Source organism: Triturus cristatus, chromosome 12 (genome assembly GCF_964204655.1).
Source record: "Triturus cristatus chromosome 12, aTriCri1.1, whole genome shotgun sequence".
NCBI lineage: Eukaryota > Metazoa > Chordata > Amphibia > Caudata > Salamandridae > Triturus > Triturus cristatus.
This window is the reverse complement of record NC_140595.1, coordinates 613,576,866-613,604,625: the sequence shown is the minus strand read 5'-3', so window position 1 is coordinate 613,604,625 and position 27,760 is coordinate 613,576,866. Positions and strand designations below refer to the sequence as shown.

Sequence of the window (27,760 nt, the reverse complement as noted above, 5' to 3'; positions counted from 1 at the left end):
TCAAGCCACACTGCACAGCCCGAATATCCCAGCGGGCATGTGTCACAAGCTAGGCCATGAGACCCAACAGCCTTAGAGTCAGAAGGCCAATTAAAATCTACTTGCCCACTCACTATGGCGAGTCAGATTTTATAAGGTGAGCTATTTTTAGCACTTATTCTGTTCATTTAGAGAGTGAATGAGCAATAAAGACGCCTTTAAATCTTGCTTTTATGTTGGCACATTTGCTGTCCGTTCAAGGACGGAGGTCAAATGTCAGTTTTTCTTTTTACTAATTGCTTTCCCAGCTAGAGGTTTTTGTCAAGTGAGAAGTCCAACAATGGTTGTGAAACAAAATGTTGAAAGATGTCAGTTTTCTCTTTCTAAACCACAACATTTAAAAGCTTGTAAATGAATAGTTCAAGTATTTCAAAATACGTCAAGGATTATGAAAGAGCATTTTTTATATGTAAATCAGAAGTGTTATGCAAACAAGTAGGAGCAAAACGAATCAGAACACTTTACTTGGTGATGTGCAAATAAATATTTGCAGAAACTCAATTTCCAAACATGTACATTATATAGTTTTATCAGTAAAACCATGTGAGTGGGAAATGTTGTGGCCATTTCAATGGAAATCTGATGATTGCAAATAAATGTGTTACCGCTTCAATTATGTGTTCTTTAAAAAGTAATAGTTTTTAAACATGATTAGAGAAACATTCCTGCCACTGCCCTGATGACAATGAGGTTAATTAACTAAGAGGCAAGTCAGCGGTCATGTGTATCCTAAATGTGGCTAGATTTGTATTGTATATGGAGCAAAAGTTTAGTCTATTAAATCAAACAAGAGTGTTTTTGGTACAGCAGATTTGCTGAACTCGCCTATAATAGTGGCTCAGTGAATGAAAATATTTGCCCAGGGTCACATAATTTGAAACCAGTTTATGGGTCAAGAGCATTATAATTCCATTGAGTAGATTATTTAAGTCACCAGACCTGCAGGTCTCGTAACATTTTATGATTTTCTTTCGAGGCCTGGTCAGTCTCACCGAAACCCAGCATAGAGGCTGAATATCCTGGACTCATTATTCGTGAGCATACGCCAGAGACTGCACCGTGTCAAGAACAGCTCTGATTAAAGTGAGTGTCTGAGAGGGAGTCAGGTGTGACAGTGAACCCCAGCGAGTGCAGGTGGTCCACTCTAGTCTGGAGGTCGGAAGCGACTGCCTGGGGCGAGCCCACGCTCAACAGCCAGTCGCTGAGATGAGGAAAGACTGGAACCCCTGATCTCCAGAGGTGAGCTGCAACTACAGTCATCACCTTGGTGAACACCCGAGGGGGTCTCGTAAGGCCAAAAGGGAGGATGGCGAACTGAAAGTACTTGTGGTACGCCATGGACCGCAGATAATGCCTGTGTGTCGGCAGGGCGGAAATGTGGAAATATGCTTCCTGCAAGTCCAACGCTACTATCCAGTCTCCTGGGTCCAGGGCAGAAAGGACTTGAGCGAGCGTGAGCATTTTGAATTTCTACTTTTTGAGTAAGAAATTGAGAGGGTGCAGGTCTAGGATATGCTGAAGGCCTCCGTCGTTTTTGGGCACCAGAAAGTAGCTGGAAATAACTGCTACAACCTACTTCTGGTGTATGCACAGACTCTGTGGATCCCTTCCCCAAGAGACCGCCACTTCCTGGTGGAGTAAGGAGGGAGAGTTCTCCGTCAGCTTGCTGCACGTTGGTGGCATGGGTTGTGGGGTAGTCAATAAGTGGAGGGTGTAGCTCCTTCATAAAATCTGGAGGACCCAGCTGTCTGATGTTATTGACCTCCAGTGGTGTAGGTGATGGCATATCCTGCCTCCCACTGGTTGTCCAGGATAATCGGAGGACAAACTAAAGAGGTATGGAGCCTACAGCTGCTAGGAGAGGTGGTGGACTGGCCCTACCTCTGGCTGCCTAGACCACAGGGTCTGGGGCCACCGAGTCCTCTGCCATGCAGAGGCTAGGAAGCTTGCGTGCTGTGTTTGCTGGGCAGATAGAAATGGGTCTGGAAGCCCCTTTTGTAGCCCCGAAAGGAGTGCAAGGTAGACTGGGGTTGGTGGGGGGGCCCATGGAAAGGCCAAAGGACCTGACCGTAGCTGTGCTACCCTTGAAGTGCTCCAGCGCTGAGTCCGCCTTGTCTCCGAAAATACAGGAGCCAATCAAAGGCCATGTCCATAAACAAGGCTTAGACATCACCTGAAAAGCCAGTCATTCTCAACCAGGCATGCCACTGACTAAGAAACCACTCTGCCTAGCGCGTATTTCGTGTCCAGCCAATATCTGATCATGAGCTTGGCTGCATCTCTCCTGTCTGGCACAGTATGGCCTGGCATCCTCCTTGACCATGGGCAGCACCTGGGCAATTGAATCTCGCGGAGCATTTTAGTAACGCCCAAAAGACATGCAGTGTTTACTGACTGCATTGCCAGGATCCTGGAAGAATTTTTTTTATTTCCTATGGTGTCTAGCTATTTGGACTTCCTGTGCAGTTGGGTTGTAGGGGATGCTCCAGGGTCTACATGGGAAGTGGAGGCTTGGACCACCAAGCTCTGGGGTGGGGTTATGGCGACGGGCCATTTTCGTGTTCACAGGAGTCCATGTGAAAGTCTTGGCCAGGTCCTATGCCGGACATTCTTAAGAGCTCCATTAAACGGGAGAAGCAGTTCTGAGGGGGGTCACTCCCAGCTGAAGCACCTCTGGCAAGATTTTACTCTTGACTGCCACTAAAGGCAGGCTAAGGTTCAGAACCTCAGCCACCCTTCTCACCATCACCACCATAGCAAAAGAAGGTCCCTCTTCCATAGCCATGTTAGGAGGAGAGACCATGCCAGTATCTGGGGAGGTGTTCAAGTCCACTGGCGTCTGCAAATTCCTCCCCGCATTCCATGCTGAGGTCTGGGGGCTGGAATCTAACAAGGTCCAGTGGACCCTCCCAATCTTTCCCAAGTCCTAACCTGTAGGGCTAGGGCTCAGACGGCCATCTGGAGGGCAAGGGTCCAGTCGGCACTGGGCGACGCCCCTCAGGCTCCGTGTCAGAGTCGGGAATGAGAATAGCTACCAAAGGCAAATAAGATGCGGGTCTGTCACCAACATCTGTTAGTGACAAGTGCCACAAGGCTTAAAACCAGCTTTCCTAGTGAACATCACTGCAACACCAAGAGAAAGATCTAAAAAAAACTTAGTGAAAAAGTTGGAAAAGGGTCAGTCAAAAATATTACTGGTGGTTGCCCCCTCCGGATCTGCGCCTACTGACGTGAAAAGAACTGATTTCAGCTTGCTGTGGTAGTGCTTATATAGTCACCGTACACGTCCCTTCCGGCACAGATGATGCCTACGGCTCCACCTACAGGCACACAGGGTTACTGCTCACAAAAAAAATTCTGATCCAGTCTGATGCCTAAGAATAATTGTAAGGCAAGGAATCTGTGGCTAGAAGTCTCTATCAGATGCAGCTTTCCCAAAACTATGGAGCCTATTCAAAAAGCTAACCTTACACAGGAGTAAATCTACACTTGCAAGTTTACTTCTACTTTTGGCTATTCTCCATATACGAGTGTAAAGTTACTCAAAAGGGTATACTCTCATGTCTTGCCTGCCCTGGTCATGGGACTCTCCCTACGGTAAAGTATAGGAAAATATAAAAAAGTTTACTAATCTTGAAAATAATTTGTAAAAATATATATTGTTTTTTTTTTTTTTGAAAAACCTTTATTTAAAAATCAGGACACAGCTATTCAGCCGACAACCCGGAGGTTCGGCAGCATCGATGATTAGAAACAGTGATGCGTCCCCAATAAAGCACAAAGAGAAGTGCAAAGGTTCAATTTTAAACAAACATAAAAAGCACAGCAAACCCCAGCAAGGCAAGAACACTAAAAAACCATGGTGAGAGCCCCGAGGGGAGGCCAGACCCCACTCATCTACCAGTTACAAGATAGTGTAAGGAGGAAGAGGGGGGACAGCAGAGGCCCAAATACTTCACAAATCAGTCTGTGCTGGAAAGAAGGTCAGGGGGAAAGCTGTTCCTCGGGCGGTTCCAGATCAGGGGAAAGACATATTCCCCCCCTGTATTGATTCCACCGCCCCCAGATGGCGTGCCACTTCCGGGGGCGGCCTCTAGAGCAGTAGACTGTCTTCTCCCTAAACATGCTCCAGTCCATGTTCTCTTTCCACGCAGTCAGTGTGGGGGGCCCCGAGGAGCCCCACAATCGCGCGATATCCCTCTTAGCGACCATGTTACCCAGTGTCACCCATTGGGTCCGCGCTTCATCGAGGTCAGTGGGCCCCCAGATATTCAGGAGACAGCACCGCGCCTCCGGCTGCAGAGCAATGCCTGTCACCTCCCCCATTACTGCATGGACTCCCCTCCAGAATTCCACAATGACACCACACTCCCAAATGATGTGCAGGAAAGTACCCACCATACCACACCCCCTCCTGCACAGGCCGTCCTCCGAGAACCCCATGTGGACCAGCCTTGGCCCCGTCACATACACTCGGTGCAGTATTTTAAGCTGCACCAGCCTCAGGCGCGACGGGATCGCGACCTCCTTAGGGAAAGAGACAACTGACTGCCAATCCTCATCATCTAACTCGAGGCCATCACTAGTCCACTGGTCCCTCAGCCCCAGAAGCATGTCCGCCCGGACGTTTATAAGTTTCTTATATATGAGCGAGATCGTGCTTTCGGGCATGTGGCCATCAAGGACCCGGTCCTCCAAGGGAGAGGACTCAGGCACCTTCTCACCCTCCACGAGGACTGATCGGAGGGCGTGGCGCATCTGAATGTATCTAAAATACTCGGAGGGCCCCAGTTCGTACTCAGTCTGCAACTCCTCAAAGGACTTCACCCTCCCCTTATGCAGCACATCACCCACCCTGGAGATGCCAATCAGGTCCCACTTATCAAAACCTTTTGAATGCCAAAGCCTTCCCAATCTCTCCGATTCAAACAACGGGGTAGCGAGGGTGAGCTTATCCTTCCAGCCCAGCGAGTCAGTTGCCATCTTCCACACCCGCACTGCCACAGCGGTGGGCCCCGTGAGGGACGAGTCTAGGGATCGCGAGTACAACGCCCTGTAATAGTTACCACCACGCAGCAACCACCTGTCCATGGCATACCCAGGGCTGAGAGCAGGGCCATAAAGCCCATGATTGATCGCGCTCAGCTGTGTGGCCCAATAGTACCGACGGATATCTGGGAGCGCAATGCCCCCGTCGTACCATGGAAGCGTCAGCTTTGCAATAGCAATTCGCGGCCGCCCATCCCACAGCAACGTCCGTTGGAGGCCTTCGACCTCCCGAAAGTATTTGGCCGGCACCCAATCCAAGGTATTCTGTAAGGCGTAGAGAAAGCGAGGGAGAGACATCATTTTGAACAGGGCCGCACGCCCAACGAGGGAGAGTGGCAGCCTCCGCCAACCTTCAACATCGCGCCTCAGGCGTGCCGGGGGGGGAGCAGATTCTTCTCATAGCGCACAGCCGAGTCCATGGAGATAAAGATCCCCAAGTACACGATACCCTGCTGGGCGATCTGTATCGAACATGTTCTAGGGATCGGTGGAACCTCGCCACTAAGAACATACAAGTACGATTTGCTCCAATTGATGACGAGACCCGAGTTCCTACCAAAAGATGTGAGTACGTCACAGACCACTATAAGTGACTTCTTGGGTGAGGCAAGATACAACAGGATATCATCGGCATAGAGCGAAATACGGTCCTCGTGTTCAGGCGACCACCGAAGGCCCCGTATATCCGGGTGCCAACGTATCCACGCAGCCAGCGGCTCAAGGGCGAGGGCGAACAACAGAGGCGACAGGGGGCAACCCTGCCGAGTACCCCTTCCAAGCTGAAACGGAGTCGACGCCCGACCATTCACCACAACACTAGCTAGCGGCCCCTCGTACAGCAACCTCACCCAGCTCACAAAACCGCTGCCAAAACCGAACTTGGCCAGCACGGCCCACAAGTATGCCCACTCCACCGTGTCAAAGGCCATCGTGGCATCAAGAGACGCCACAATAGCCGGTTCACGCAACGTGCCCGCCCTGGCGATTACGCCATGAAGACGCCTAAGATTCAGCGCTGTGTTTCGGTGCGGGATGAAGCCGGATTGATCCGGGTGGACTAAGTCGCCAAGTACCCTAATCAAACGGGTCGCCAGGAGTTTAGCCAGAATTTTCGGCTCCGCGTTAAGAAGTGAAATAGGCCGATATGAGGCGCACTTATCGCGGGGTTTACCCTCTTTGTGTATGACCACAATCGACGCCAGTCGCTGATCCAACGGGAGGGCCCCACCCCCCCGCGCCTCCAAAAACATGGCGCGCAGGTGAGGGGCGACCCTATCCGGGAACAGCTTGAACAGGTCGATCGGCAAGCCGTTCGGTCCCGAAGCCTTACCCGAGTTTAACGCGCGGATAGCCCCCGCCACCTCGTCGACCGTTATGTCACCATCCAGATCGTCCCTATCTATAGCAGAGAGGCATGGCAACTCGATATCACGGAGGAGGTCACACGAGTCCTCGGTTGGCCTATCCGACGCAGAGGCATAAACCTTACAGAAATAGTCCGAGAAGCTCTTTACAATCCCCTCAGGTTCCACAATCGCCTCTCCCCTCTCTCCCGTCAACTCTGGCACCACTCTATTGACCCGTTCTTTTTTGTCCAGCCACGCCAGGAGTTTCCCTGCCTTATCACCAACATCATACAGTCGGCCCTGCTGTTCCCTACTGAGGGTCTTAGCGGCGTTCGTCACCAGGTCTTTATACTCAGTTTGCTTCAAACAAAGCTCATGCAGTGAGGACTCTGTAACCTCCTCCTCCATCGCTCCCTCCAGAGCCGCGATCTCCTCCTCCACCTGCAGAATCTCACCATCTCTACGCCTCTTTGCAGCCACTACTAGGGAGAGGGCCTCCCCCCGAAGCACGGTCTTAAAAGCTTCCCACAGCGACACTGCCGAGTCAACGGTTCCCTGATTGTCCTTGAAAAAATTTTCTACCTTCTTTACCAGGGCGCTGCGCATCTTGGGGTCTCGGAAATACCAAGGGTTGATAGGGGCCACCCTTCCTCCTCCCTCCCGACCTAGATCCAGCCGGATCCACACTGGCGAGTGGTCAGATATACCGCGCGCCATGTGCCTCGCCTCGGATACCAACGAGGCATGCGCGGCCAGAGTGAGCAAGTAATCAATCCTGGAGAGGCTACCATGTGCCCCGGAGTGGAACGTGTACTGGCTCTGTGTGGGGTGCCGGAGCCGCCAGCAGTCTATCAGACCAAGCGTGTCTAGGAAGTCTGGAAGCCATTTCTGAGCCCCCCCTGTGTCTCTGGGCAGGTGTCTATCCAGCAGGCCGGAGCAAACAGCGTTGAAATCCCCTCCCACCACAAGCATTCCCCCCGGGAGATCTAGCAAGGCCCTACCCAGATCTGCAAAAGTGGAGGCCTGCAGGGCAGGCGGGACATAAACCGAAACTAAAACCACAGTCCGTTCTTCCCACCGCCCCGGCACCGCCACAAACCTCCCCCTATCATCAACAATGGTGGAGTCCACCTCAAATGGCAACGAAGCTCTAACTAGGATGCCCACACCCCTGGACCCAGATGAGAATCCTGAATGTGCAATGAATTTATACCCCTTCCTATTCAGGGCATAGCACGTATTTCCTATAAGATGCGTCTCCTGCAGCAGGGCAACATCTGGCATTGATCGTTTCAAAAATTGCAAAACAATCCCCCGCTTAATGCGATCCCCCAACCCATTAACATTCCAGCATATAACACTTAAGCCCCTACCCCCCATCCTCAAACGAAAAGAGGCCCACCCCACACCCGAGGAGCCACCATGGAACAGCCCTGGATATAAGCATCATGCCTTGCAGAAAGAAACCCCCCAACAACAACCCCAAAATCCCTAAAACTCCCCCCACCCTGCACCCCTGCTGCAGCTTACAAAGCCCCCCCAACTTGCAGTGTGCCTGTCGCCCTACAAAAACAAAAAGTCTACAAAAAGTACCCTAAGGGAGGAAAAGAGCAACCCTCGTCCTCCCGCAACCCTCCACAGTTACTGCACTCTATGCAAGTCTTCAAGTATAGTCAAATCAAGTCAGACCGGCCCCGAGATATCAGCCCTGCCCATCCCGGCCACTGTCTCCATCCTCGGCTGTGTCGTCCCCCGTCCGTCGCCGGGGCAAAGCGTCCAGCCATTCGTCGGCCATAACAGGAGAGTCAAAAAAGAATGTCCGATCGTCGTGCACCACCCGCAGTCTGGCAGGGAAGAGCATGGCATACTTCAGGTCTCTTTCCCGGAGCCGCCGCTTCACCCCCAGAAAGCCCTGTCTCTGCCTCTGCACCTGCTGGGTGAAGTCCGGATAGAAATTCACCGACGCGTTCTGGAAGGGGACCGGGCCCGTCACCCTCGATGCTTGCAGAATAGCGTCCCGATCTCGAAAGTGAAAGAGCCGGGCCACGATCGGCCTCGGCGGGGCACCCGCCTTAGGCCTCCCGCCCGGCACTCTATGGGCCCTCTCCACAGCAAAGAACTTCCCAAGGCCCTTGGGCTTCAGATGGTTGAGGACCAGGTCTTCAACAAGCAGGTCAACCGAAGCCTCATCCGAGGACTCCGGGACCCCGATAACGCGCACATTGTTGCGCCTGGCCCGGCTCTCAAAGTCCTCCAGCCGGCGGGCGACGAGATCACTCTCGGACCTCAGCTTGCGAACCTCGGTCTGCAGTTCCGTAACATCATCAGTGAGGCCCGCGGTCTTGAGGTCCAAGTTCTTAACCCGTTCATTCGTTTTGCCCACGTCCGCACGGATCAGGTTGACATCCACCAAAATGGCATCCACCTTATGCGCCAGGGCCTCAAACTGCCTCCCAATCGAAGTCTGCATCCCCTCGAGCGCGCCCATGACATCCTGCAGGGAGAGCTCCGGGGCCACAGGCGAGTCCTCCTTCTGGGCATCCGGCACCTGGCTCGATCCACTCGGTGATCCCTTTTGCAGAGCATATCGGTCCATGCTGTTGACTTGGGTGTAGGTTCCCCGCCTGGTAGACTTAGGCTTCTGCCGATCCCCTTCTGCTTTGCCCGACATGGTTGACTCCAAGCAGGTCGATTCAGTTAAGACGGGTCCCTCTCAAGGAGAGGAATAAGGAGTGATCAGTTCTACTGTGGACCGCCAGAGTAGCCTACAGAGCGTCCCCGGGGTAATAAAGCCATCCAGAGCTCTCCAGTAGCAGGGCTGACAAAGGGAGCGAAATCGAAAGTGAAAGTGCGGGGACCTCCGTCCGGCAGTTCACACCTCGCCTGGCCGTTGTTGTTCAACTAGGAGTCGGGCATCCAGCCAACTCTAGCCCCTGGCTTCCCCGGGAGATAGGCCGCAGTCTTCCGCCAGGTGTAAGTCTGGTTCCCGGTGGACGATCCAACCGCGGGTAGCATCAATCGGCTCCCTGACCAATCATCTACACGATGCCATGCATGCAGACAGGATTAGAGACAGGATAGTCGGCGGAGGGCGCGAGGGTCTCGGGAGCCCTAAGCTCACGCGGCCATCTTGGTCAAGTGCTAGGCTCCTCCTCTGTAAAAATATTTTTATGTTAAATATTATTGTAAATGAATTTTTTATATTTATTTTAAATGCAGAGCAAAATAAAAAATGCTGCTCCATTAATAGCTTAATGCAAATGTTAAATGTAATTATTTTTACTAAATAAAATTAAATAAAAACTATTTTCTTAAAGTTTAAATTAATAATTATATATAGAATATTCAAAAGTAATTTAATTAAAATTAATGCTGTGTTCATTTTTAAATTAAAAAATATTAGTACAATTTTAAAACAAAAAAATATATTTTTAGGTCATTTATTAACTTTGAAATAAATGTATTTATATGTTTAACAATTTTTTAATAATTAACATTATTTCCTTTGATTTGTATTTTAAGTAGTTTACCTCCCTTATTTTCTATGGAATGGTGTGCAGCACCAGTGGTTGGCCATGTGTGGTGCTGGACTTACTCTGGCTTTGAGCGGGAGTACATTTAACTATTGTTTCGGGTCTTTTTTTGGCTGCGGTAACTTTAGAAGTACAGTTTGAGAATAGAAATGGGCTCTACCCTTCCTGTTCCTCACTAGCCCCTCCTTACTCCCCCTCAACCACACCTACTTTGTAGGAAGTGTGCCCTATTTTTCACACTCCCCCTAATCCCTTCCACATTTATTCCACATTTATTACTGAAGAGTAAACTTACATATGTGAGGATCTCCCCATAGGAAAGATAGGAGAGGTGGGGATTTACAATGGTAGATTTGTGAATTTCATTTTGTAGTAAGTAATATTACTGTAGTAATAATTAACGTATGGCAAAATGCAGTATGTGAATCAGGTCCCATTTATTTACATCTTTTGAAATGTATTCTGAATGCATGAACCTTGACGACAATGAACACAAATGTAATGAACTTTGCCATATATCTCTCAAAAGGTATTCCTCTTGAACAATCCGAAATTGCATATTGAGAGTGCATTTGATTACCTGAGCACATGTTATATTGTTAAATACGACTCATGTGTTGTTCACTCACAACAAATGACAGATGAGTCACTCTGTCTGCGCCACTGTACATTTTTAGGGACATATCAGAAACTGATGCTCTGTTACAAATCTGTTCAATGCCCAAATCTCCTCCTTTTTTAAGTGCTGAAAATGAGCAAGAGGTTAAGTGTGTCAAAACAAGCAGCTCTCATTACTTCCTTCAATTGAATCAAACTCTGAACTAGTTCAGCAATGGCTATGTTTCTGAAAATGTAAGAGAAGTTGTGTGTCTCTTGTGTATGCACTTCATTCTTTTTTTATTGTGCATGTACTAAACAATTTTTAAACCTTGTTTTAACTGTGTTGGCTGATCCTACAAATATAACTCATTCTAGTATAGCTGTTACTAAAGCTAAATATTGGAGTACTTGGTCTTGGTCCCAAATAAATCCGACATAAGGGGTTGTCCGGTCAGGAGAGTTAAGTGGACTATTTGCAAAGGTCCCTGTAGTACCACTTTGATAGCTGATGAGATCTGTGGGTGAAATACTGGGCAAAAGCATTCAGGGATCACTGCGAAAACACATTCACACACTTATTGCTCAACATCCTATCATTGTGAGTATTGCTGTCCTGCTCCTCATTTCCTTAGATTTACTGATGGCCCTTGTTGGTCTACTGACCACAAATTTCTATCACTTGTGAAGTATTTCTGATGGAACCATTTTTTGATCGGCTGTTGCCTTGGGTTCCTAGTCTTACATGGTTACCCAATTGTATTTAATATACAAGGTTAAAGAGATTTCAACTGAACAAGAAGCGTAGGTGACTTTGAGAGTTTATTATCTGAATCACGTTGTCATACATTCTTTGGGCAGAACAATAAATCCTGTATTTTTTGGATGTACGACTAGATGAACCCTCACAAATTGACATAGTGCCTCTCACACTGCTTGTTCTGCACAAGACTCAAATGTCACTTTGCTTTTTTTCCAGGAGGTGCAGGGGAGCGGCTTCTCATGCCTGGCACAGGATTTTTGACTTTGGGAGCAGCAGGGGCACTAGCCTTCTGCCAGGTGGTCCGCGAGGAATATCCCAACATTCCATGCAAGCTCAATGAGGTCAGTAAAGGAACCATTCTACTGCCTACAAGAATGATCTAAAGCAAGCTCTAAGTGCAAAAAAGGATCCAATGTCCAGTATGCAAGCCATGTCTCTGTTTGGTAATCTGTAAGCCAGTAGCCTGTGTTCTCTGACTTGTAAAGATCTTTTTGGATAATGCAGGGAAGGAATCAGAGAAGGGTGGAGGGTGGTCAAAGTAGAGTGGCAAATTTGAAAACACATTGTAAAAAACATATTGGACCGGTACACACATTCGAGCTTCAAAAGAATAAGGTAACTAATTCAGGGTGAGCTTCCACAGAGAAGAACAATGGACTGGGATCCACCATCTGGGCCGTATCTTTGTTTTAGTTTTAGCCCTCATTCCTCTCCGGCAGAATGCAGCGGGTCAGACTCCCTCCCTTCCTCTCGGACCCCACACCGACCACCTGCGGAGTCCCCAAGGATCTTTCCTCATCCCCACGTTGTTCATCATCTGCATGGCTCTGCTCGCCCCCATCGTCAGATCCCACGGACTCCACATTGTTTCATACGTAGGCGACACCCAACTCATCCTCTCCCTATCTAACGAACTCAGCGCAGCCAAACACAACTTTCAAGAAGGCATGGAAGCAGTCGCCAAATGGATGAAGAGCAGCTCTCTACAACTTAACACGGACACAACAGCAGTACTCATCATGGGCCCACACCCTGACGCCTGGAACGACACCTGGTGGCCTACTGCCCTCGGAAGCCCGCCCACTCCCATGGACCACGCACGCAACCTCGAAATCATCCTGGACTTCGAACTCAAAATGGACCACCAAATCAACTCCGTCACATCCTCCTACTTCCACACTCTCCATCTCCTACGCAAGACCTTCAAATGGATCCCCCTCGAACACAGAAAGACCGTCACACATGCCCTCGTCACCAGCAGACTTGACTACGGCATTGCACTCTATGCCAGAAGCAACAAACACCTCACCCGCAAACTTCAAAGCATCCAGAACGCCGCCGCCAGACTAATTCTCAACCTGCCAGGACACTGCCACATCATCCAGCACCTGCACACACTCCACTGGCCCCCCCATCGAGGCAAGAATCACCTTCAAGATCCTCACAAAGCCCTCCACAACGCCGGACCAGCATACCTGAATAGCCAACTCACATTCCACGTACCCCAAAGGATCCTACGATCAGCCCAGCTCTCCTACGCTGTGGTCCCTCGCACCAGGAAGTCCAGATCGGGAGGCCGCTCCTTCTCCTTCCTCGTGCCAGAGCCTGGAACGCCCTACTGCTCCACCTCAGACAGGCGACATCACTCCCCAACTTCACGAGGACCTCAAAACACGGCTCTTCGATAGACCTCCTCCTTGTTGGACAGGACCCTGCGCTTCCTCCCCCCCCCAGCACCTTGAGACCCTTATGGGTGAGTAGTCACGCTTAACAAGCGCATGATTGATTGACGAGGCAAAAAAACAGAAGATGGAAGTAAATAGTGGCCCTCGCTTTATCATCCACATTTTTTAAAGAAAGGTAAGAAGGTAGCACTTTTCTGGGGCACGAGACTGGATCAGCTCCTGAATTGACTAATTAATCTCAAAAGGACCATTGTTTGGTTTGTTTTAAGTAACCCTTTCTAGTGTTGCAGATGTCTCTAAAACCTGAGATTGAAACATGATGCAGGATACACTAGTTTGCACATACACAGTTCCAAAGCCGAATTGTGATCAAGAAGAGACCCCACATGAAACCTCTGACAGATCCGTGCTTATTGCAAGCAGAGCTTCAAAAGGAATGAGATGACCACAGAGAGGAATCTCTGTATGAGAGGTCCTCATAGAACCCAAGTTGGTGGAAAGAGATATTGTTGCTCCCCTAGTACTTTTGGTCAAGATACTTTTGTATTAAAAAAAGAGACAATGCCATTTTCATGCTAAAGGACCACGTGTCCTAAGACTAGGTACTCACAAGACTGTGGAATATTTTGAGTGAATTAGCTCACATAAAAGAAGCGGGCATGGGTAGATGGCCCCTCTGGCTGCTAAGAATAGATGAGGTTGTGTCTCATCCACCTTCTCTCTTGCACTCCTAATGCAATTATTTTGATTTTTTATTAATTATGGACCTCTGTGAAAGAGACAAATGTTTCTGATGCAGAGTCCTACTAATGCCTGTTATTGGATCTGGTACAATGGGGCATATTTTCTTTGGGTTCTTGGTGTCAGTATCTACTTATTTTTATAATTGTTTTCATTTGGTAAAGGTTGGAACGAAATTCCAAAGACTGCATACACACCTTCAGTTTTCACCAGAGTGTCGTGAGACTATCATTGGCCGAGATCATAAGAAACTAATGCTGAATTCTCCCTATGTGTCTGGGTTTTGGGACCTGACGATTACTATGACTGGCAAGGAGGGATTGGTTTAGGATTGCCTCTGTGCGGTTTTGCATCACACTCTCAGACTTTGCTTTATCCTTTTGCTAATCTTCCTACGTAGCATGGACTGACCAGTGATTATAGTAACAATTACAGATATAACCACAGGCTTTTGTTTTGATTGACCTGTGACTTGAGAACCTGCATGTTTCTTCTCCTTGGCAGGATGGAGTTTTGATGTCCCTAAATACCATATAATCTATGCCTGGAGTAGACATTAAACCTATTATCCCAGGACCCTTGTCTTGGCAAGACTAAAGGCTGACTTTGGAGGACTTTACCAGAAAGCTCATCAGAAAGAAGGGTGACCTCACATGAAATTGGCTTCATGGGACAGGTTTACCGGTATGAGTATTCTGATTACAATGTCCCACGCTGTGACTCTAGCAGGTGCCTTGGGCCATGTCAAAGATGCAAACGTACTTGTGCAGATAATATGACATATGGGTGAGATGGCAGATCTCATGTGTCTATCCTGTTGGTCCCAGGAGCAAGGAGCAAATAATGTGCTTGGTATGCAGGGAGATGAGGGTACCAAGCTACCAAGATGCTACTCCATCCTGAAAGAACCTGACAAGACAGCAAAATTTCTCAGGCACAAAACACTGGGGACAAAAAAGATCCTTATTTGCTTGGCAAAAGATTACTCAAGGAAAGCCCTTGTTTTTATCAATGGGCAGTGGGAGCAAATCAGAAAGATGTTTCTTGGGTCCCTGATGACTGGAAGCAACCATAGAAGCATGCCCCACTAGCACCACAATAGCATAATAGCTGGAGACACAATCTGCCCAAGCTAGTAGGCGTCTGTGACTGCTCAGTCATCCAATTCTTGCTATGCCAATTTTGAAAGTAGCTATCTTGCTTCTTCAAAGAGGGACCTTTGATTTTCACCTTTTTTTTGCTGATTGTGTAAGGAGATTCTAATGATATTCAGCTAATCTGGATAAGCCCTGCGCAGAACTCATAAGGTTGTGATTGATTTAGCTCAGCTGATATGTAGGGGATCTCAGAAGAAGACTTGTTGTGAAATAACTATTTGCCCCCTAAACTTAGTCGACAGCTAAGAAACTTTTTACTGAGAGATCAGATTCTATGTGGACCCAGTTGGGTATGTGGGTATTTCAGAGTTGTTGGAAGTCACCCTTGATAAGGGGGGTGGGGTAAAATCCAGATTGATTTCAACAACCACTTTGTGGTACAATTCGTAAGTTAAACACCAAGGTAAGAGGTTCTTCTGGTCATCATACATACAACTTGGCATTTACTTTATTGGTCATTTATTTGAATGTTACTCCTTTGTGCCCTTTAGAGAGTTGCAAAATAATTTTCAGTTACCAAGGGAAGCAATTCTGTACTGTTGTCAGGATGGTCTCGTTTATTTGATGTTTGATACCCCCAGTAAATTCAAACTGGCAGCCCTGGAAGTGTGTCTGAGCCAACCTGCCAGTGCAAACAACAGAACTAAAAGATTCTTCACAGGAGATGCAAAGTCTGATCAACAACAAGTACAAGGCAAAGTTCAGGACATCCTTGTGAACACATGAAGAATGTGGATGGTAGCAGAGGGAAGTGTAGAATCACAAGTAAATGTCTTGGATGTGTCTTCAGAACCATTGGGTTGAGGTGACCCTGAAGTCCCTGGATTTCGATGCCAGCAGAGAGAAGAACAAGCAACTGGGATGTCTCTAACCAACCTTCTTGTACTCCTTTAGGTGGCCCAAAAAGGAGTCCTACAAAGAAACAGGTTACTGGAATGTGACCATCTTCGCGCACACTGAGCGCCTTAATGAAGATGTGCCTTGGGTTTGTGCTATCCAGAAGGTCATTGATAGTAAAACTCTTCTTGAAATTCCGACCTAGTTGCTCATCAAGGATCTGGAGTAACACTTCTTGAGACCTGAGATAGTTGAGTAGATCTACAAACACAATTGTGTGACACGTGGCCAGCCCACTCTGCCTCATTGCTACAGTTTTTCTGTGGCACAACCACAGACCGATGCAGGTACTTTGTGTGTGCACTGGTATGATTTATGTCGGGCCATGATGATGGTGGGGTATGAGCTTCATCAAGGAGCTGCTCATTGGTTAACCACTGTTTCACACCTCCATCCCTCCTATACCAAACCAGCTGACACTGTTACGAAATGAAGTGGAACACCATAGGGAGGAGATACACCCCTTTCTTTTCACCTAGGAGTCTCCCACTGCCTGTTTACCTGAAGACCATCACTGGACCCTGGTGCATTAAACTACATTCCCTCTCTTCTACCTTTCTTTGACTCTCCATCCTTCATCTCCAAACAAGAATGAAGGACCTTTAGATAGGGGATGCAACATCACCAGATTACCTCCCCATATTGTGTCATTACCAGCATTAAAAACTGTGGGTGAGCTGGGCGGACCGGCAGGGGCTCCTAATGAGGCGGAGGCTCCTAGTGATGGGCCCAGCAGCCTAGCAGTAAAACAGGCTGTGCATCTTGATACTCTCTACCTCCTGCAACATCCTGACAAGGTTGCACCCCCCACATTCAACAGGAGACAGGAGAAAGCACATTGATCCAGGTACATGTACCAACATAGAGAACGCCATCATTCTTGCTAACCCCATGCACAGATGGCAAACGTATTTTATTCATGTTAATCTAGTAACCAATCACAAAAGGGGGAGGGAGTATACTGCCTGGCTTACAGCACACAATTATCCCAGTGCATTGTGGTAAATGCAGTGCATGATAACACTTTAGTTGAAATTCTTTAGTATTCACCATTGTTGGTGCAGCCAGAGCAGTGTCTCTCTAGACACGTATTTCTGGATATTTCTCCTTCTTCAGTAGTGAGTAACAACTTAAATTCGGGGATGCTGGCAAAGCTGCCTACATACTTCATATGATGCTGTGCCACTCCCAGAACGCTACAACAAACAAATGATGGACGGAATGCTGACAATGCAGACATTCTCCCCCAGTCAAGAGATCTGGGTTAAATCCATAGTTCTTTTGCCCACTACGCCACCCCAGTTTAGACATGGCCGTATGCAAATCAGTCTTGACCCTGTGCCTCATGGGAACAGTCCAGCCCGAACTGCCAAGCCATGTCTTCCCTGGACCGGAATCAAGCATCCTAGGACCGGTTTCTGGCTATCAGCCGTCATCAGCCAGGATAGCTTGACTCCAGTGGCGTAGTGAGCACGGGTCCCACGTCTGGGAATACCCATCCCACTTAGGGCGAAAAGCGTTACAACAAACAAATGATGGACGGAATGCTGACAATGCAGACATTCTCACCCAGTCAAGAGATCTGGGTTAAATCCATAGTTCTTTTGCCCACTACGCCACCCCAGTTTAGACATGGCCATATGCAAATCAGTCTTGACCCTGTGCCTCATGGGAACAGTCCAGCCCGAACTGCCAAGCCATGTCTTCCCTGGACCGGAATCAAGCATCCTAGGACCGGTTTCTGGCTATCAGCCGTCATCAGCCAGGATAGCTTGACTCCGCTTAAAAACGATGGATTTAGTCCCAGATCTCTGTACTGGGGAGAATGTATGACATTGTTCTGCATTCTGTCCATCAATTGTTGTTTTTGCAACTCCCAGAACGCTGGCGCGTCCCGAGCTCATCAGCTCAACAACTCAATAAAGAGCTAATCACCAAGGTGGGGAGGGAGCCTACCTGACACACCAGCACACAGTCCCCCAGATGCATTGTGCTAACTGCAGTATATGATTCACTCAGGTAACAACTGGGCTGCACAGGAAACTCACTATCAAATAGCCTGGACATTCAAGCTATGCTAAGTACTGCACACCACAGTGTCGATCAACCATCCTGCGTTAAAGGTTTTTAGCATAGAAAGATGATCTTCATGCATTGCCAAGATGACTTTGTGCCAGGAGGGGACAACCCATTGCAATTTATGCAAAGAAGATGCCTTCGCAGTGGAAAAGCGCAGACACACTATTACGTTTTGACGCAAAGCTCAGTCTACTAAAATAGTAAGACGTGAATATGCCTCATCCTCTAATACTTAGTGAAAACAGGCTCAAATGAGGTGGCTAGTGGTTGTTCACAATGGGTACATATGCGTTACTTGTATGCTTCACATGAAAGCACTCATCTAATGATGTGAGCCCTTCTGCAGCTGTTTTACATAAGTCATTGTTCAGGGGAGGCTCCTTCAGGGACACATCTTATGCACAATGCCACTGGCCTGCTCTTGCAACATGGGGCAAGGATTTGCATGGAGCCAACCAGCATTATTTTGTGCGAGGGCTGCCAGGGACATCTTCAGACTGCAGCGCTCCTATTTTCATGCAGCGCTTCATTGCTTGAAGGATAGTAAATCTGGGCCTGTGAGTCCTCCAGGGTGTTATCTCAAACTCCTGCGTGACCAAGGAGGTCCAAGGTGTCAGCCCTTCTCCACCAGATGTGAACTGAAGTTTCGGGCTGTACGGAAAAGATGCACACAGCACAGCCACGTACTGCCTCCTTGAAACTGAGGATGCGAGCTGACCAACACTGTAACCAGTTATCAGGCTGAAATGAAATGACACCTTAAAAAATTGTTCTTGTGTAGAATCAATGACTTTTACTCTACACCCTCTGTCAACGCTAAAGACAACTTATTTTACGAAAATAGACATGGCGAGCCTTCAGAATATAAACGAAGACTTCGAAAAAGAGCCTGACTGTTGGAAGATGTTTAGCTCACCTTTCTCAAAAAGACCCCCCAAAAAGTTGTTGCCTTTACAGTGTTGAACTCAGCAGAAACAATCCTACAAACATATTGGTCTCGAATGTGAATGTCCAAACTGGGCCTTATTGACCATTAAACATGTTGGATGTGGAAAATAAAACAGTACCTGCCCCACCTGCTAATGAACTGTTCCATTGCCATAAATTAAAAGTTGTAATGGACACATGTCTTCTATAGCAAATCATTAGACATCTTAAAGAAACGATGGGGCATATTTACAAGTGCATAGCGCCACCAGAGCGTCACTTTTTCCGACGCTCTAGTGGCGCTATGCCCTACTCCATATTTACGAGGCGGCGCTAAGGTATTTTGCGTGGCTTAATTCCTCCTTGTAAATTTCGGCCTCCTCCCCGCAGTTTTTTGCAGTAAAGGGGCGTGCAATGGGTGTTGCTGTGGACATGCCCCCGCCACACCCATTGCTTTTTGACGCTGCCCCATATTTGCAAGGATCTGTAGATCTGAGGCAGGGGTTAAGAGTGGTGCAACGAGGAGAAATACTTGTATTTCTTCTTCTTTTTTGCTCTTTCTATCTGTGCTGCTTTCTGCAGCACACATAGACGGAGCAAAACGCCATTAACTGATTTTTGTGCCAGAAGGTGTCCCTTCCGGCACAAATACAATCCTCCCTACAACGCAGGCACGCTTGCACCATGGTGCTAGGGTGCAGCACTGGCGCTAGGCAGCTTTATTAGCACCAGCGCGAAGGAAAACACAGGGATGCACGGCATTCTTGTCAATGCGGCGCCTCCCTGCGTTTTTTTAAATGAGACAGTGCAGCCCTGCTGAATTGCTTACAGCGCCGCGCTGCGCAATTTAGTCGTAAATATGCTCCTGCAGCTGATGAAACCTTTCCAGGCATCATAAACTATGCTGCTCAAAAAGTTCCTCAACGATCTCCACTGATAATTGGATGATGCATATTTTTGCAATGCTCTTTTGAACTTTTCCCATATCAATGTTCACCCATTTGCTGTGGTTAGTTCTGGGTCAATATCCCCACTTGTATCTTGACTGGATCGGCCTCTATTTAAAGTGAAATATATTTCAGTAGAATCGATCAGAGAATACGTTAGGTGCCATTTAAATGCATTTGGTTTTGCTTTTACTTCAAAGTTGACTATATATAACTCCTAATTCAGCCTTGAAATAGAAGAAAATATTTGATTAGAAACAATGCAGCAACATTTTTGGTGTTTTTCAGGAGTACATTACTTTCATTTCAATCTTTTTTAAAGATCTGGTTATTGCTTTTATTGCTCTTACATTTGTTTAGCTATATAAGATTGACAGAGTGATGGTTATCATTATCTGATAGCCAACAGTATACATCTCACTCTTTTACGGAATAAGGACATTATTACACCATGCAATATGTGGTTCCATTGGCCGTTGCTACAGCGCGTACAGCCTAAGATAACTGTATCAACTCTACGTCTCTTTCCTCAAACATTAACTCAACAATGACTTGCACAGTCCTTCATTATAATATCTACTGTACACAGCTGTGCAGGTGTTTTATCTTGAGGGCTCTGTGTCCATGACCCTTGTTCTTAGATATCAATCTTGTGATGGGAGTGGGTCAAGGTTTTCATATGCCTCTAGGATGTCTCCCTATGCATCTACAATAGGGTACCGCCTACTACCTCTTTCCTTTCGGGTTTGCACTATACGTTCACTCTGTGCCCATTGGGATACAACTCTCCTCCATCGCATGATGGGCGGTGCCAGGCTGGCCTTCCAGTGCATAGCTATACACCTTTTCGCTAGTATTATCGCAAGTGCCAGGAAGCTGGGGCCTGCCCTCCCTTTTATTTAAAAGTGTGTGAGCCCCAATACACAGATCTAGCTCAGGGCTTTAGGGTATTTCCCTTCCCAGTGCCTTGCCAAGGTGTTCCATTGTATCGCTCCGTAAAGCGCCATGCCTTTAGTTCTGTATCTACCAAAATTCCAGCCTGTGCGCACCCGGGCTGTTGGCTTACAGTACAACAATGCAATCCATTGAGCCCAACTCCCTCCATCTCCAATTTCTTGAGGACAGCCTGTAGAAACTTCCAACTAAGCGTATCAGATGATTTCTCTACGTCTATACACAAGGCTATTGCTATCTTCCTGCACTCATCAGGAGTTTCCTTCAGAATTCCTAAGAAGCATCATATATTGTTGAACATGCTACATCTAGGCATAAATCTACACTGGTCGGGTGGACTACCAAGGGCATAACAGAAAGTATTCTATTAGCCAGTTTACTCATTATTTTATAGTAGATTTTAAGAAAGGACGGGGGTTTGTACGAGGTGACATCCGTTGGGTCCTGGCGGGGTTTTGGGAGGGATACCACCAGTACATCTCTCTAATCTGTGGGAGAATGCCTGCCTCCTTTGCAGCTGCATACACTTTAGTGAGGCGTGGTGCAGGGATATCTGTATAGATGTTATAGAATTGTACAGGCAGTCCATCTAAGCCCGATGTCTTACCAGCCGCCAGCTCCTCTATCGCATTTTTAACTTCCATTTCCTTGATAGGCTAGCTGAGCCCCCCCTTTGCTCTGCAGTCACCCATGTAAGCCTACAACAAGCAAAAAAGTCTCCAATTTCCCCCACTGTTACTGCTGGACCTTCCTTATAAAGGGTTGCATAGTAATCATGGAGCACTTTGTTTATGTTGTGTTGAAGTGTTGAGAGGTCTTGATATAGCACTGTGTGTGTTTGACCTGCGTGGTGGAGCCTCCCCTTGATTTAGAGTTTGTGGGCCATGCTAAAATTGCCCTGTTTTGTCACCCTGCCTCATGCTGCCGCTCTAAGTATGCTTTACAATTCAGGCACCTCAGCTGTTCTACCTGGAAAGCATATTTCTCCCTCTAGGTCCTCAAAAGTATCTTGTGCTCAGGGTTTGAGACCACTTCCCTCTCTAATTGTCTCAGACTTTCCCCCAGGTAAGTACATTTTCATTCTAGTTTCCTAAGTACCCCCATTACCAGCCCTCTGCAGCCACCTCTCATGACTTCCTTGAAGGCTTCCCATTCGACCCCAGGCGAGGAGGCTGTGCCATTGTTCTCTGTGAAATAATCATTTATCACTTGCATTAGCCCCTCCTGTAATGCGCTGTCAGGGTGCATGCGTACTGTAGTCCCCATGTGGGAACTGGGGGAAGCCATACCCCATTGCACTCACAATAACAGGGGGTTGTAGTCTGATACCATCTGGCCCAAATAGTATGCTTGGGTAACCATCGGGGTCTAGAAACTCAAACACTGTCTAATGGGACAATTAAGGCAAGTGGTGCTGAGCCTGTGTGTTACCAGTCCACCACACATCTCCAAGGTCCCAGTCGTAGAGCGATTTTGCATATGTGTGTGCCGCCCTAGCTGTCGGGGCAGTCAGCAATGCCAGGTAAAAGCGATCCAACGCAACATCAAGCACATAGTTAGTGTCTTCCCCTAGTATTATAGAGGCAGTCGGTTTTGTAGCTAGCTTTGTGGATATGGAGTCAAAGTAGAGTGACTGGTCTGTATTGGGGGCATATACACAGCTGAGTGTAGACTCCTGCCCATCTAAACAGCCAAAGACCAGCACAAACTGGCCCTCCAGGTCTCTGTCAATGTCAGGAGCCTGGAATGATACCCCTGGAATAAACTAAACTGGTACTGCCCCCTTGAGTATGAAGACTAGTTGGTGGTGTATATCTGCCCCCACGGTCCTCTCTGTAGCTTTGTTACTTCGTCTGCTGTCAAGTGTGTCTCCTGGAGGAATATTATATGGGCTTCCCAGCTCCCCAAATATGAGTGGACCTCACATTGTTTGATTACTAAACCTAAGCCCCTTACATTCCACATCAGGTTTGTAAATTTAGGTGTGGCCTTTCATATACATAAAGATATAAATCCCCTTCCCTTTTGACGTCCTGAAACCAGGCCCCAGTGGTCTCCCATCGTGTGATTTTTATGTTTGCCTCTGGCCTGCCTGCAGTGATCACCTAGTTAAGTCTGGCCAGTGAATTGTGGTTTAACAACTTGAATAAATGTACTGTAACTTCCAATCCCCAGGACCTGCAGCATTGGGCCCCCGTCCATCACGCTTATTCGTCTAAGGCTAAGGACGTGTATGACTCCTCTGCCCTGATCATTCTTTCATTTCAGTCTCACTCATTCATTTGTGTGACTCCCCTTCTACTAATGGTCTTGCTTTTGTTCTAGGAGCCCAATCAAACTCCAAGAATTCTGGCATATAACCTATAGGAGAATAGGGGCCGACATCTTGTAGCTCACGTTATGTAGAAATTGAAAGTTAGAACCAGATGTTTTTGACAACATTTACATACTGTGACATATATGGAGCAGAAATGCTGAACAGACAGAGCGTACTGCTTGAAGCCTCCCACATGAACACACTGTTTGGAGATTGCCTTGCTTCTGCCTGACTGTGGAGAATAATCTACTTTTGTTTGCACCCACAGGTAAAGATTAACATGGGAGTGGCCACCCCAGAACGTCTTGGCCCCGGATACGTGAGTCACCTGGAGGTGGGAGAGGCGGTGGCCTCCCTGGTAGAGAAGAGATGCATCACCCATACAGTACTCTGTGCCAACTCCGCTGCTGACCTCAAGACCCTGATACTGGAAGGCAGAATCTGAGGGTCCAATGGCACGTTCGATAGAGAACATTTAGCGCCAGCACTAGCCTTCTCTCACTGTCTCCTCTTGTAATCGTCCGGTGGTCCTGCACTCTGGTTGGGTTCTATACTCATCCATCCCCCCACAACCTCCTTTCATATGATCCTGTTCTGGGCTCCGTGGGCCACCTGTAGCCACACTCAGACCATCGTTGCCTGGAGCTATGCTTTGTCTTCTCTTTTTAACAGTGGTTGCTGCTACGGGGCAGTGGTGGTGGGGTGGGGGAGGCGGGGGGTGTTTGAAAAAATGAAAGAAATTTCCACTTACCTGGCCGAGGCCGCCTCTCCTTCGTTCTTCTTCCATGGACGGCATAGGAACAGGAAGCACACAGGCTTTCAGACTCCCCCAGCCATTCACGACGCTGCTAATAGCAGTGTCTTGATTGGTCTGAGCCTGGGTGGAGAACATGCAAAGTGCGCATGACTGTTTGGCCGGCCCAAGACGGCCAGCCAAACTGTTATGCATACTTAAGTGCAAATACCACTCATCCCCTGCTAGGTGACAGCCCAGCCCTGCCCTGCCCCTTAAACAAAATTGGGCCAGGACGGGAAAAATACAATTATAATAACGTTGTGTTATTATCATTTTATTTTTCCTGTGGGGCAACACTCCTTTGCCTTAGCGGAGGAGTCGGCGCTCCTTTTTAATGTCTGGAGGGATGTTGAGTATTGTGGTTTTCTTACACTTTTCCTCAGCATTTGATTAATAAAGGGCAATCCTATATAACCGAGCTGTGTGATTAAGAGGGGTCAGAACCAGACACACCAGTAGAGACTACTCAGGGGAAATTGTAGAAGTACGAGGTGTCCTCTCCTGTTCTGCAAAAACTGAAGAGTGGTCAGTTAGTGTTGGTGGTAATGAACTCCTAACATTGAGTAGGGTGCAGTCCACTGTGGTGCATCCCTAACACTGAAAGTACTGAGCAGGGGCATCAGCAACCCCACGCTTTAGCAGCTACAGCGGAGGTGGGGTTTTTAATGGGTCTCTTCTGTCTGCAACTGCCAGAAAAGGCTCATAATTAATGCAAAAAGATGGGAAGGTCAGTGAGTGGAAGAGGGATGGATGGATGTGTGATTAAAATGATGGTTAGGTGGGTGGGTGAGTGAAGGGGTGGATGGATATATGCATGGATGAATGAGTGAAAGGATGGATGTAAGGACGGATGAGAGAAAGAATGGATGAACGAGTAAAAGGGAGGATAGATTGATGGATGGCTGGAAGAAAGGATGGATGGATGAGTGAAAGGATGAATGAACAGATGAGTGAATGAAAGAATGGATGGATGAGTGAAAGAATAGATGAAGGGATGGATGTGTGAGTGAGTGAAATGGTGGATGGGTTGGGTGAGTGAAAAGTTGGATGGCTACATGCATGGATAAATGAATGAAAGGATGAATGAGTAAAAGGGTTGAAGGAGGAATGGGTGAATGGATAGATGAGTAAAAGGATGGATGGAAAAGGAGAGAAAGGATGGATGTTGAGTGAGTGAAAGGATGGATCAATGACTGAAGGGGTAAATGGTTGGATCGATGAGTTGGTGGATGAACTGAGTGAAAGGGTAGATTGGATGGATGGATGAGTGAAAGGATGAATGTAAGGATGGGTGAGTGAAAGAATGAATGGATGAGTGAAAGGGAGGATAGATGGCTAGCTGGATGAAAGGATGGATGAATGAAAGAGTGAATGGATGATGAGTGAAAGGGGAAATGGATGGTGAATTGATTGATGGATGGGTGAGAGGGTGGGTGGGCAGGATGAAAGGGTGGATGGATGGATGTTTGGATGGATGGGTGAAATATTAGGTATAAGAGCAGTTGAATGAAAGAATGGGTGAATGAATGGACAAAAGGATAGATGGATGGCTGGATGAAAGGATGGATTGATGAGCGAAAGTGATGGATGGATGAGTGAGTAAAGGAATGGATGGATGAGTGAGTGAGTAAGTGAAAGGATTGGATGAATGAGTGAAAGGGTGAATGTATTGAATGATGTATGAGTGAAATGGTGGATGGGTGGGTGAGTGAAAAGGTAGATGATAGATGCATGGATGAATGAGTGATAGGATGGATGTAAAGATGGATAAGTGAAAGGGAGGAAAGATATGGATGATGGATAAGTGAAAGGATAGATGTAAGGATGGATGAGTGAAAGAAAAGATGAATGAGTGAAAGGGATGGTAGATGGATGAGTGAGTGAAAGGATGAGTGAAATGATAAATGAATGGATGAGTGAATGGGTGGGTCGAAGGGTGGATAGATGTGTGAAAGGATGGATGGCTGAGTGAAACAGTGAATAGATGGACGAGCGAGTGAAAGGATGGATGGATGAGTGAAAGGGTAAATATATGGATGAATGGATGGATGGGTCAGAGTGGATAGATGAGTGAAAGGATGGATCACTGAGTGAAAGGGCAGATGATGAATGAGTGAAAGGAGTGAAAGGGAGAACGGATGTATGGAGTGAAAGGTTGGATGGATGAGGGAAAGGGTGGATGGAGGAGTGAAATGATGGATGAATGGATGAAAGGGGTGGGTAAGTGAAACGATGGATGACTGAGTGAAAGGATGGATATGTTTAATGGATAGGTTTGGATATAGATGGGTGGACGGATGGATGGATGGAATGGTGACAGGCTGAATGTTGGATAAACGACTGAAAGGATGACAGAATGTAAAAGTGAAATGGTGGATATCAGCGGTGGATGGAAGGATGAAAAGATGAATGGATGTCTGGATGGAAGAGACAAGCAAGCTCTTCTAAGAAGAGTTGCAATGACTTGTTTTGCTTGCTTGGTGCCAGAAGAGCTTCGGTTCCAAGTGGGGGGGTATTTTAATTTTCTGACTACTTCCTTGGTACTGAGTTAGTTACAATGCATTCCTAAATGTTTGATGAGCTTATCCTCAGCCCTGAATTCATAAAACAGAAAGGGCGCTTTGATACAAGTGGACAAGCCGGAGAACCTGTAAAGAGTTTTTTCATTTATCAAGCAGAGGTGAAAAGTAGTAAAAGAAGTGACTGAAGAGACTCCTCCTGTAGCCTCTTCCATTTCTAAAGTGTTTTCGCCCATTATGGCCACAGCCAACTGAGTACCACTAATAATGTGAAATGTGTGCATGTGTCCAGCTTCCTCTAATTGCTTGTTTCTCTCTCTCTCTTTCTCTCAGTCTGTCTCTCACTAGACATTTTTTTGCATGTTTTAATAAAAAAAGTGTTTTCAAACATGTGACTCTTTCTTTGAAACAAAGAAAGCAAATGCTGCCTGGGTATGCCACACATCCATGAGGATAAAATACCAGAGGGCATGGTAAAGCCCCACAGAGAATAACTGTGAGAGTTCTAGTCACATTTAGCAAACAAGCATTGGCAAAGTCTATAGGTCATGCCTATGCAAGATGTTTTTTAGCCACGTTGTACAGCAACATTGCTGAAAGTAAAATAAAACAGTATGACGCTGTTGTAAAATATTGCTTAAAAAAATTGACAAAGCCAAATTGTAGAACTATTTGGTTTTGTCAATGCATGGGGGAACCTATTGATTTTGCCAATGTTTTCTTTTCCTGGCAGGAGAGGATGGGGATAAGCAACAAAGCAGGAGGGGATTGTGGTGGGAGTGCAAGCAATAACACAGTGAGGGGCATGGCAATAACAATGGGGCAGCAGCAACAATGGGGCAAGATACCACGAGGCAAGAACAACAGAGCAACAAGAAGGCAAAGAGTGGCGCACCAAATACTGGGCAAGCAACAACAATTAGAGCTGGAAAGGAGGGAGCGAGATGTCCTGCAAATCAGATGCACTCTTATGGAGTGCTACAACTTAAAGTTTAAGAAAAGTACCTGCGGAAAGAGGAAGCAGTGGAAGGACACTGGGTGTCGAAAGGAAGCAGTATTTGGGCCATGCTCCAGGGGAGGGACAAACACATGAAGAAGTGAAGCCGACATGCACCGACCAAAGAGAAGCAAGAAAATGAGAGAAACAAGGAAGCCAATCAATGGTAAGCAATTGGTGGCCTCTAAGCCCCCCTTAGCTAACAAATTGTCTTGCAAGCAACAGCGCATGCGCTGTCTCATGCAAGACCTAAAAGGCAGTTTACAGTTGTACTAGCCTAAAAAGGCTTTTGTGTATTTTAGAAATGAAACCTTGAATTGTACCAATAAAATAGGTGCATGCTGGTCCGTACATTCACATTTAAGACCACATAGGTCCATTTGCTTGATACCTCAGACAAGGAAATGTTTTACTCCT

The 27,760-nt window shown here is 47.2% G+C and overlaps 1 protein-coding gene across 1 annotated transcript in view; it reads left to right on the top strand.

Moving 5' to 3' along the window:
• The window catches only part of LOC146776396 (peroxisomal trans-2-enoyl-CoA reductase-like), an 81,639-nt gene extending 56,683 nt beyond the window's left edge, over positions 1-24,956 (top strand). The window contains exons 5-6 of the mRNA XM_085637450.1: positions 11,544-11,668; positions 23,300-24,956. Of these exons, the coding sequence (XP_085493576.1) occupies positions 11,544-11,668; positions 23,300-23,476 (302 nt within the window). The 3' untranslated portion in view covers positions 23,477-24,956. The remainder of the gene's footprint in view (positions 1-11,543; positions 11,669-23,299) is intronic.
• The last annotated feature ends 2,804 nt before the right edge of the window (positions 24,957-27,760 follow it).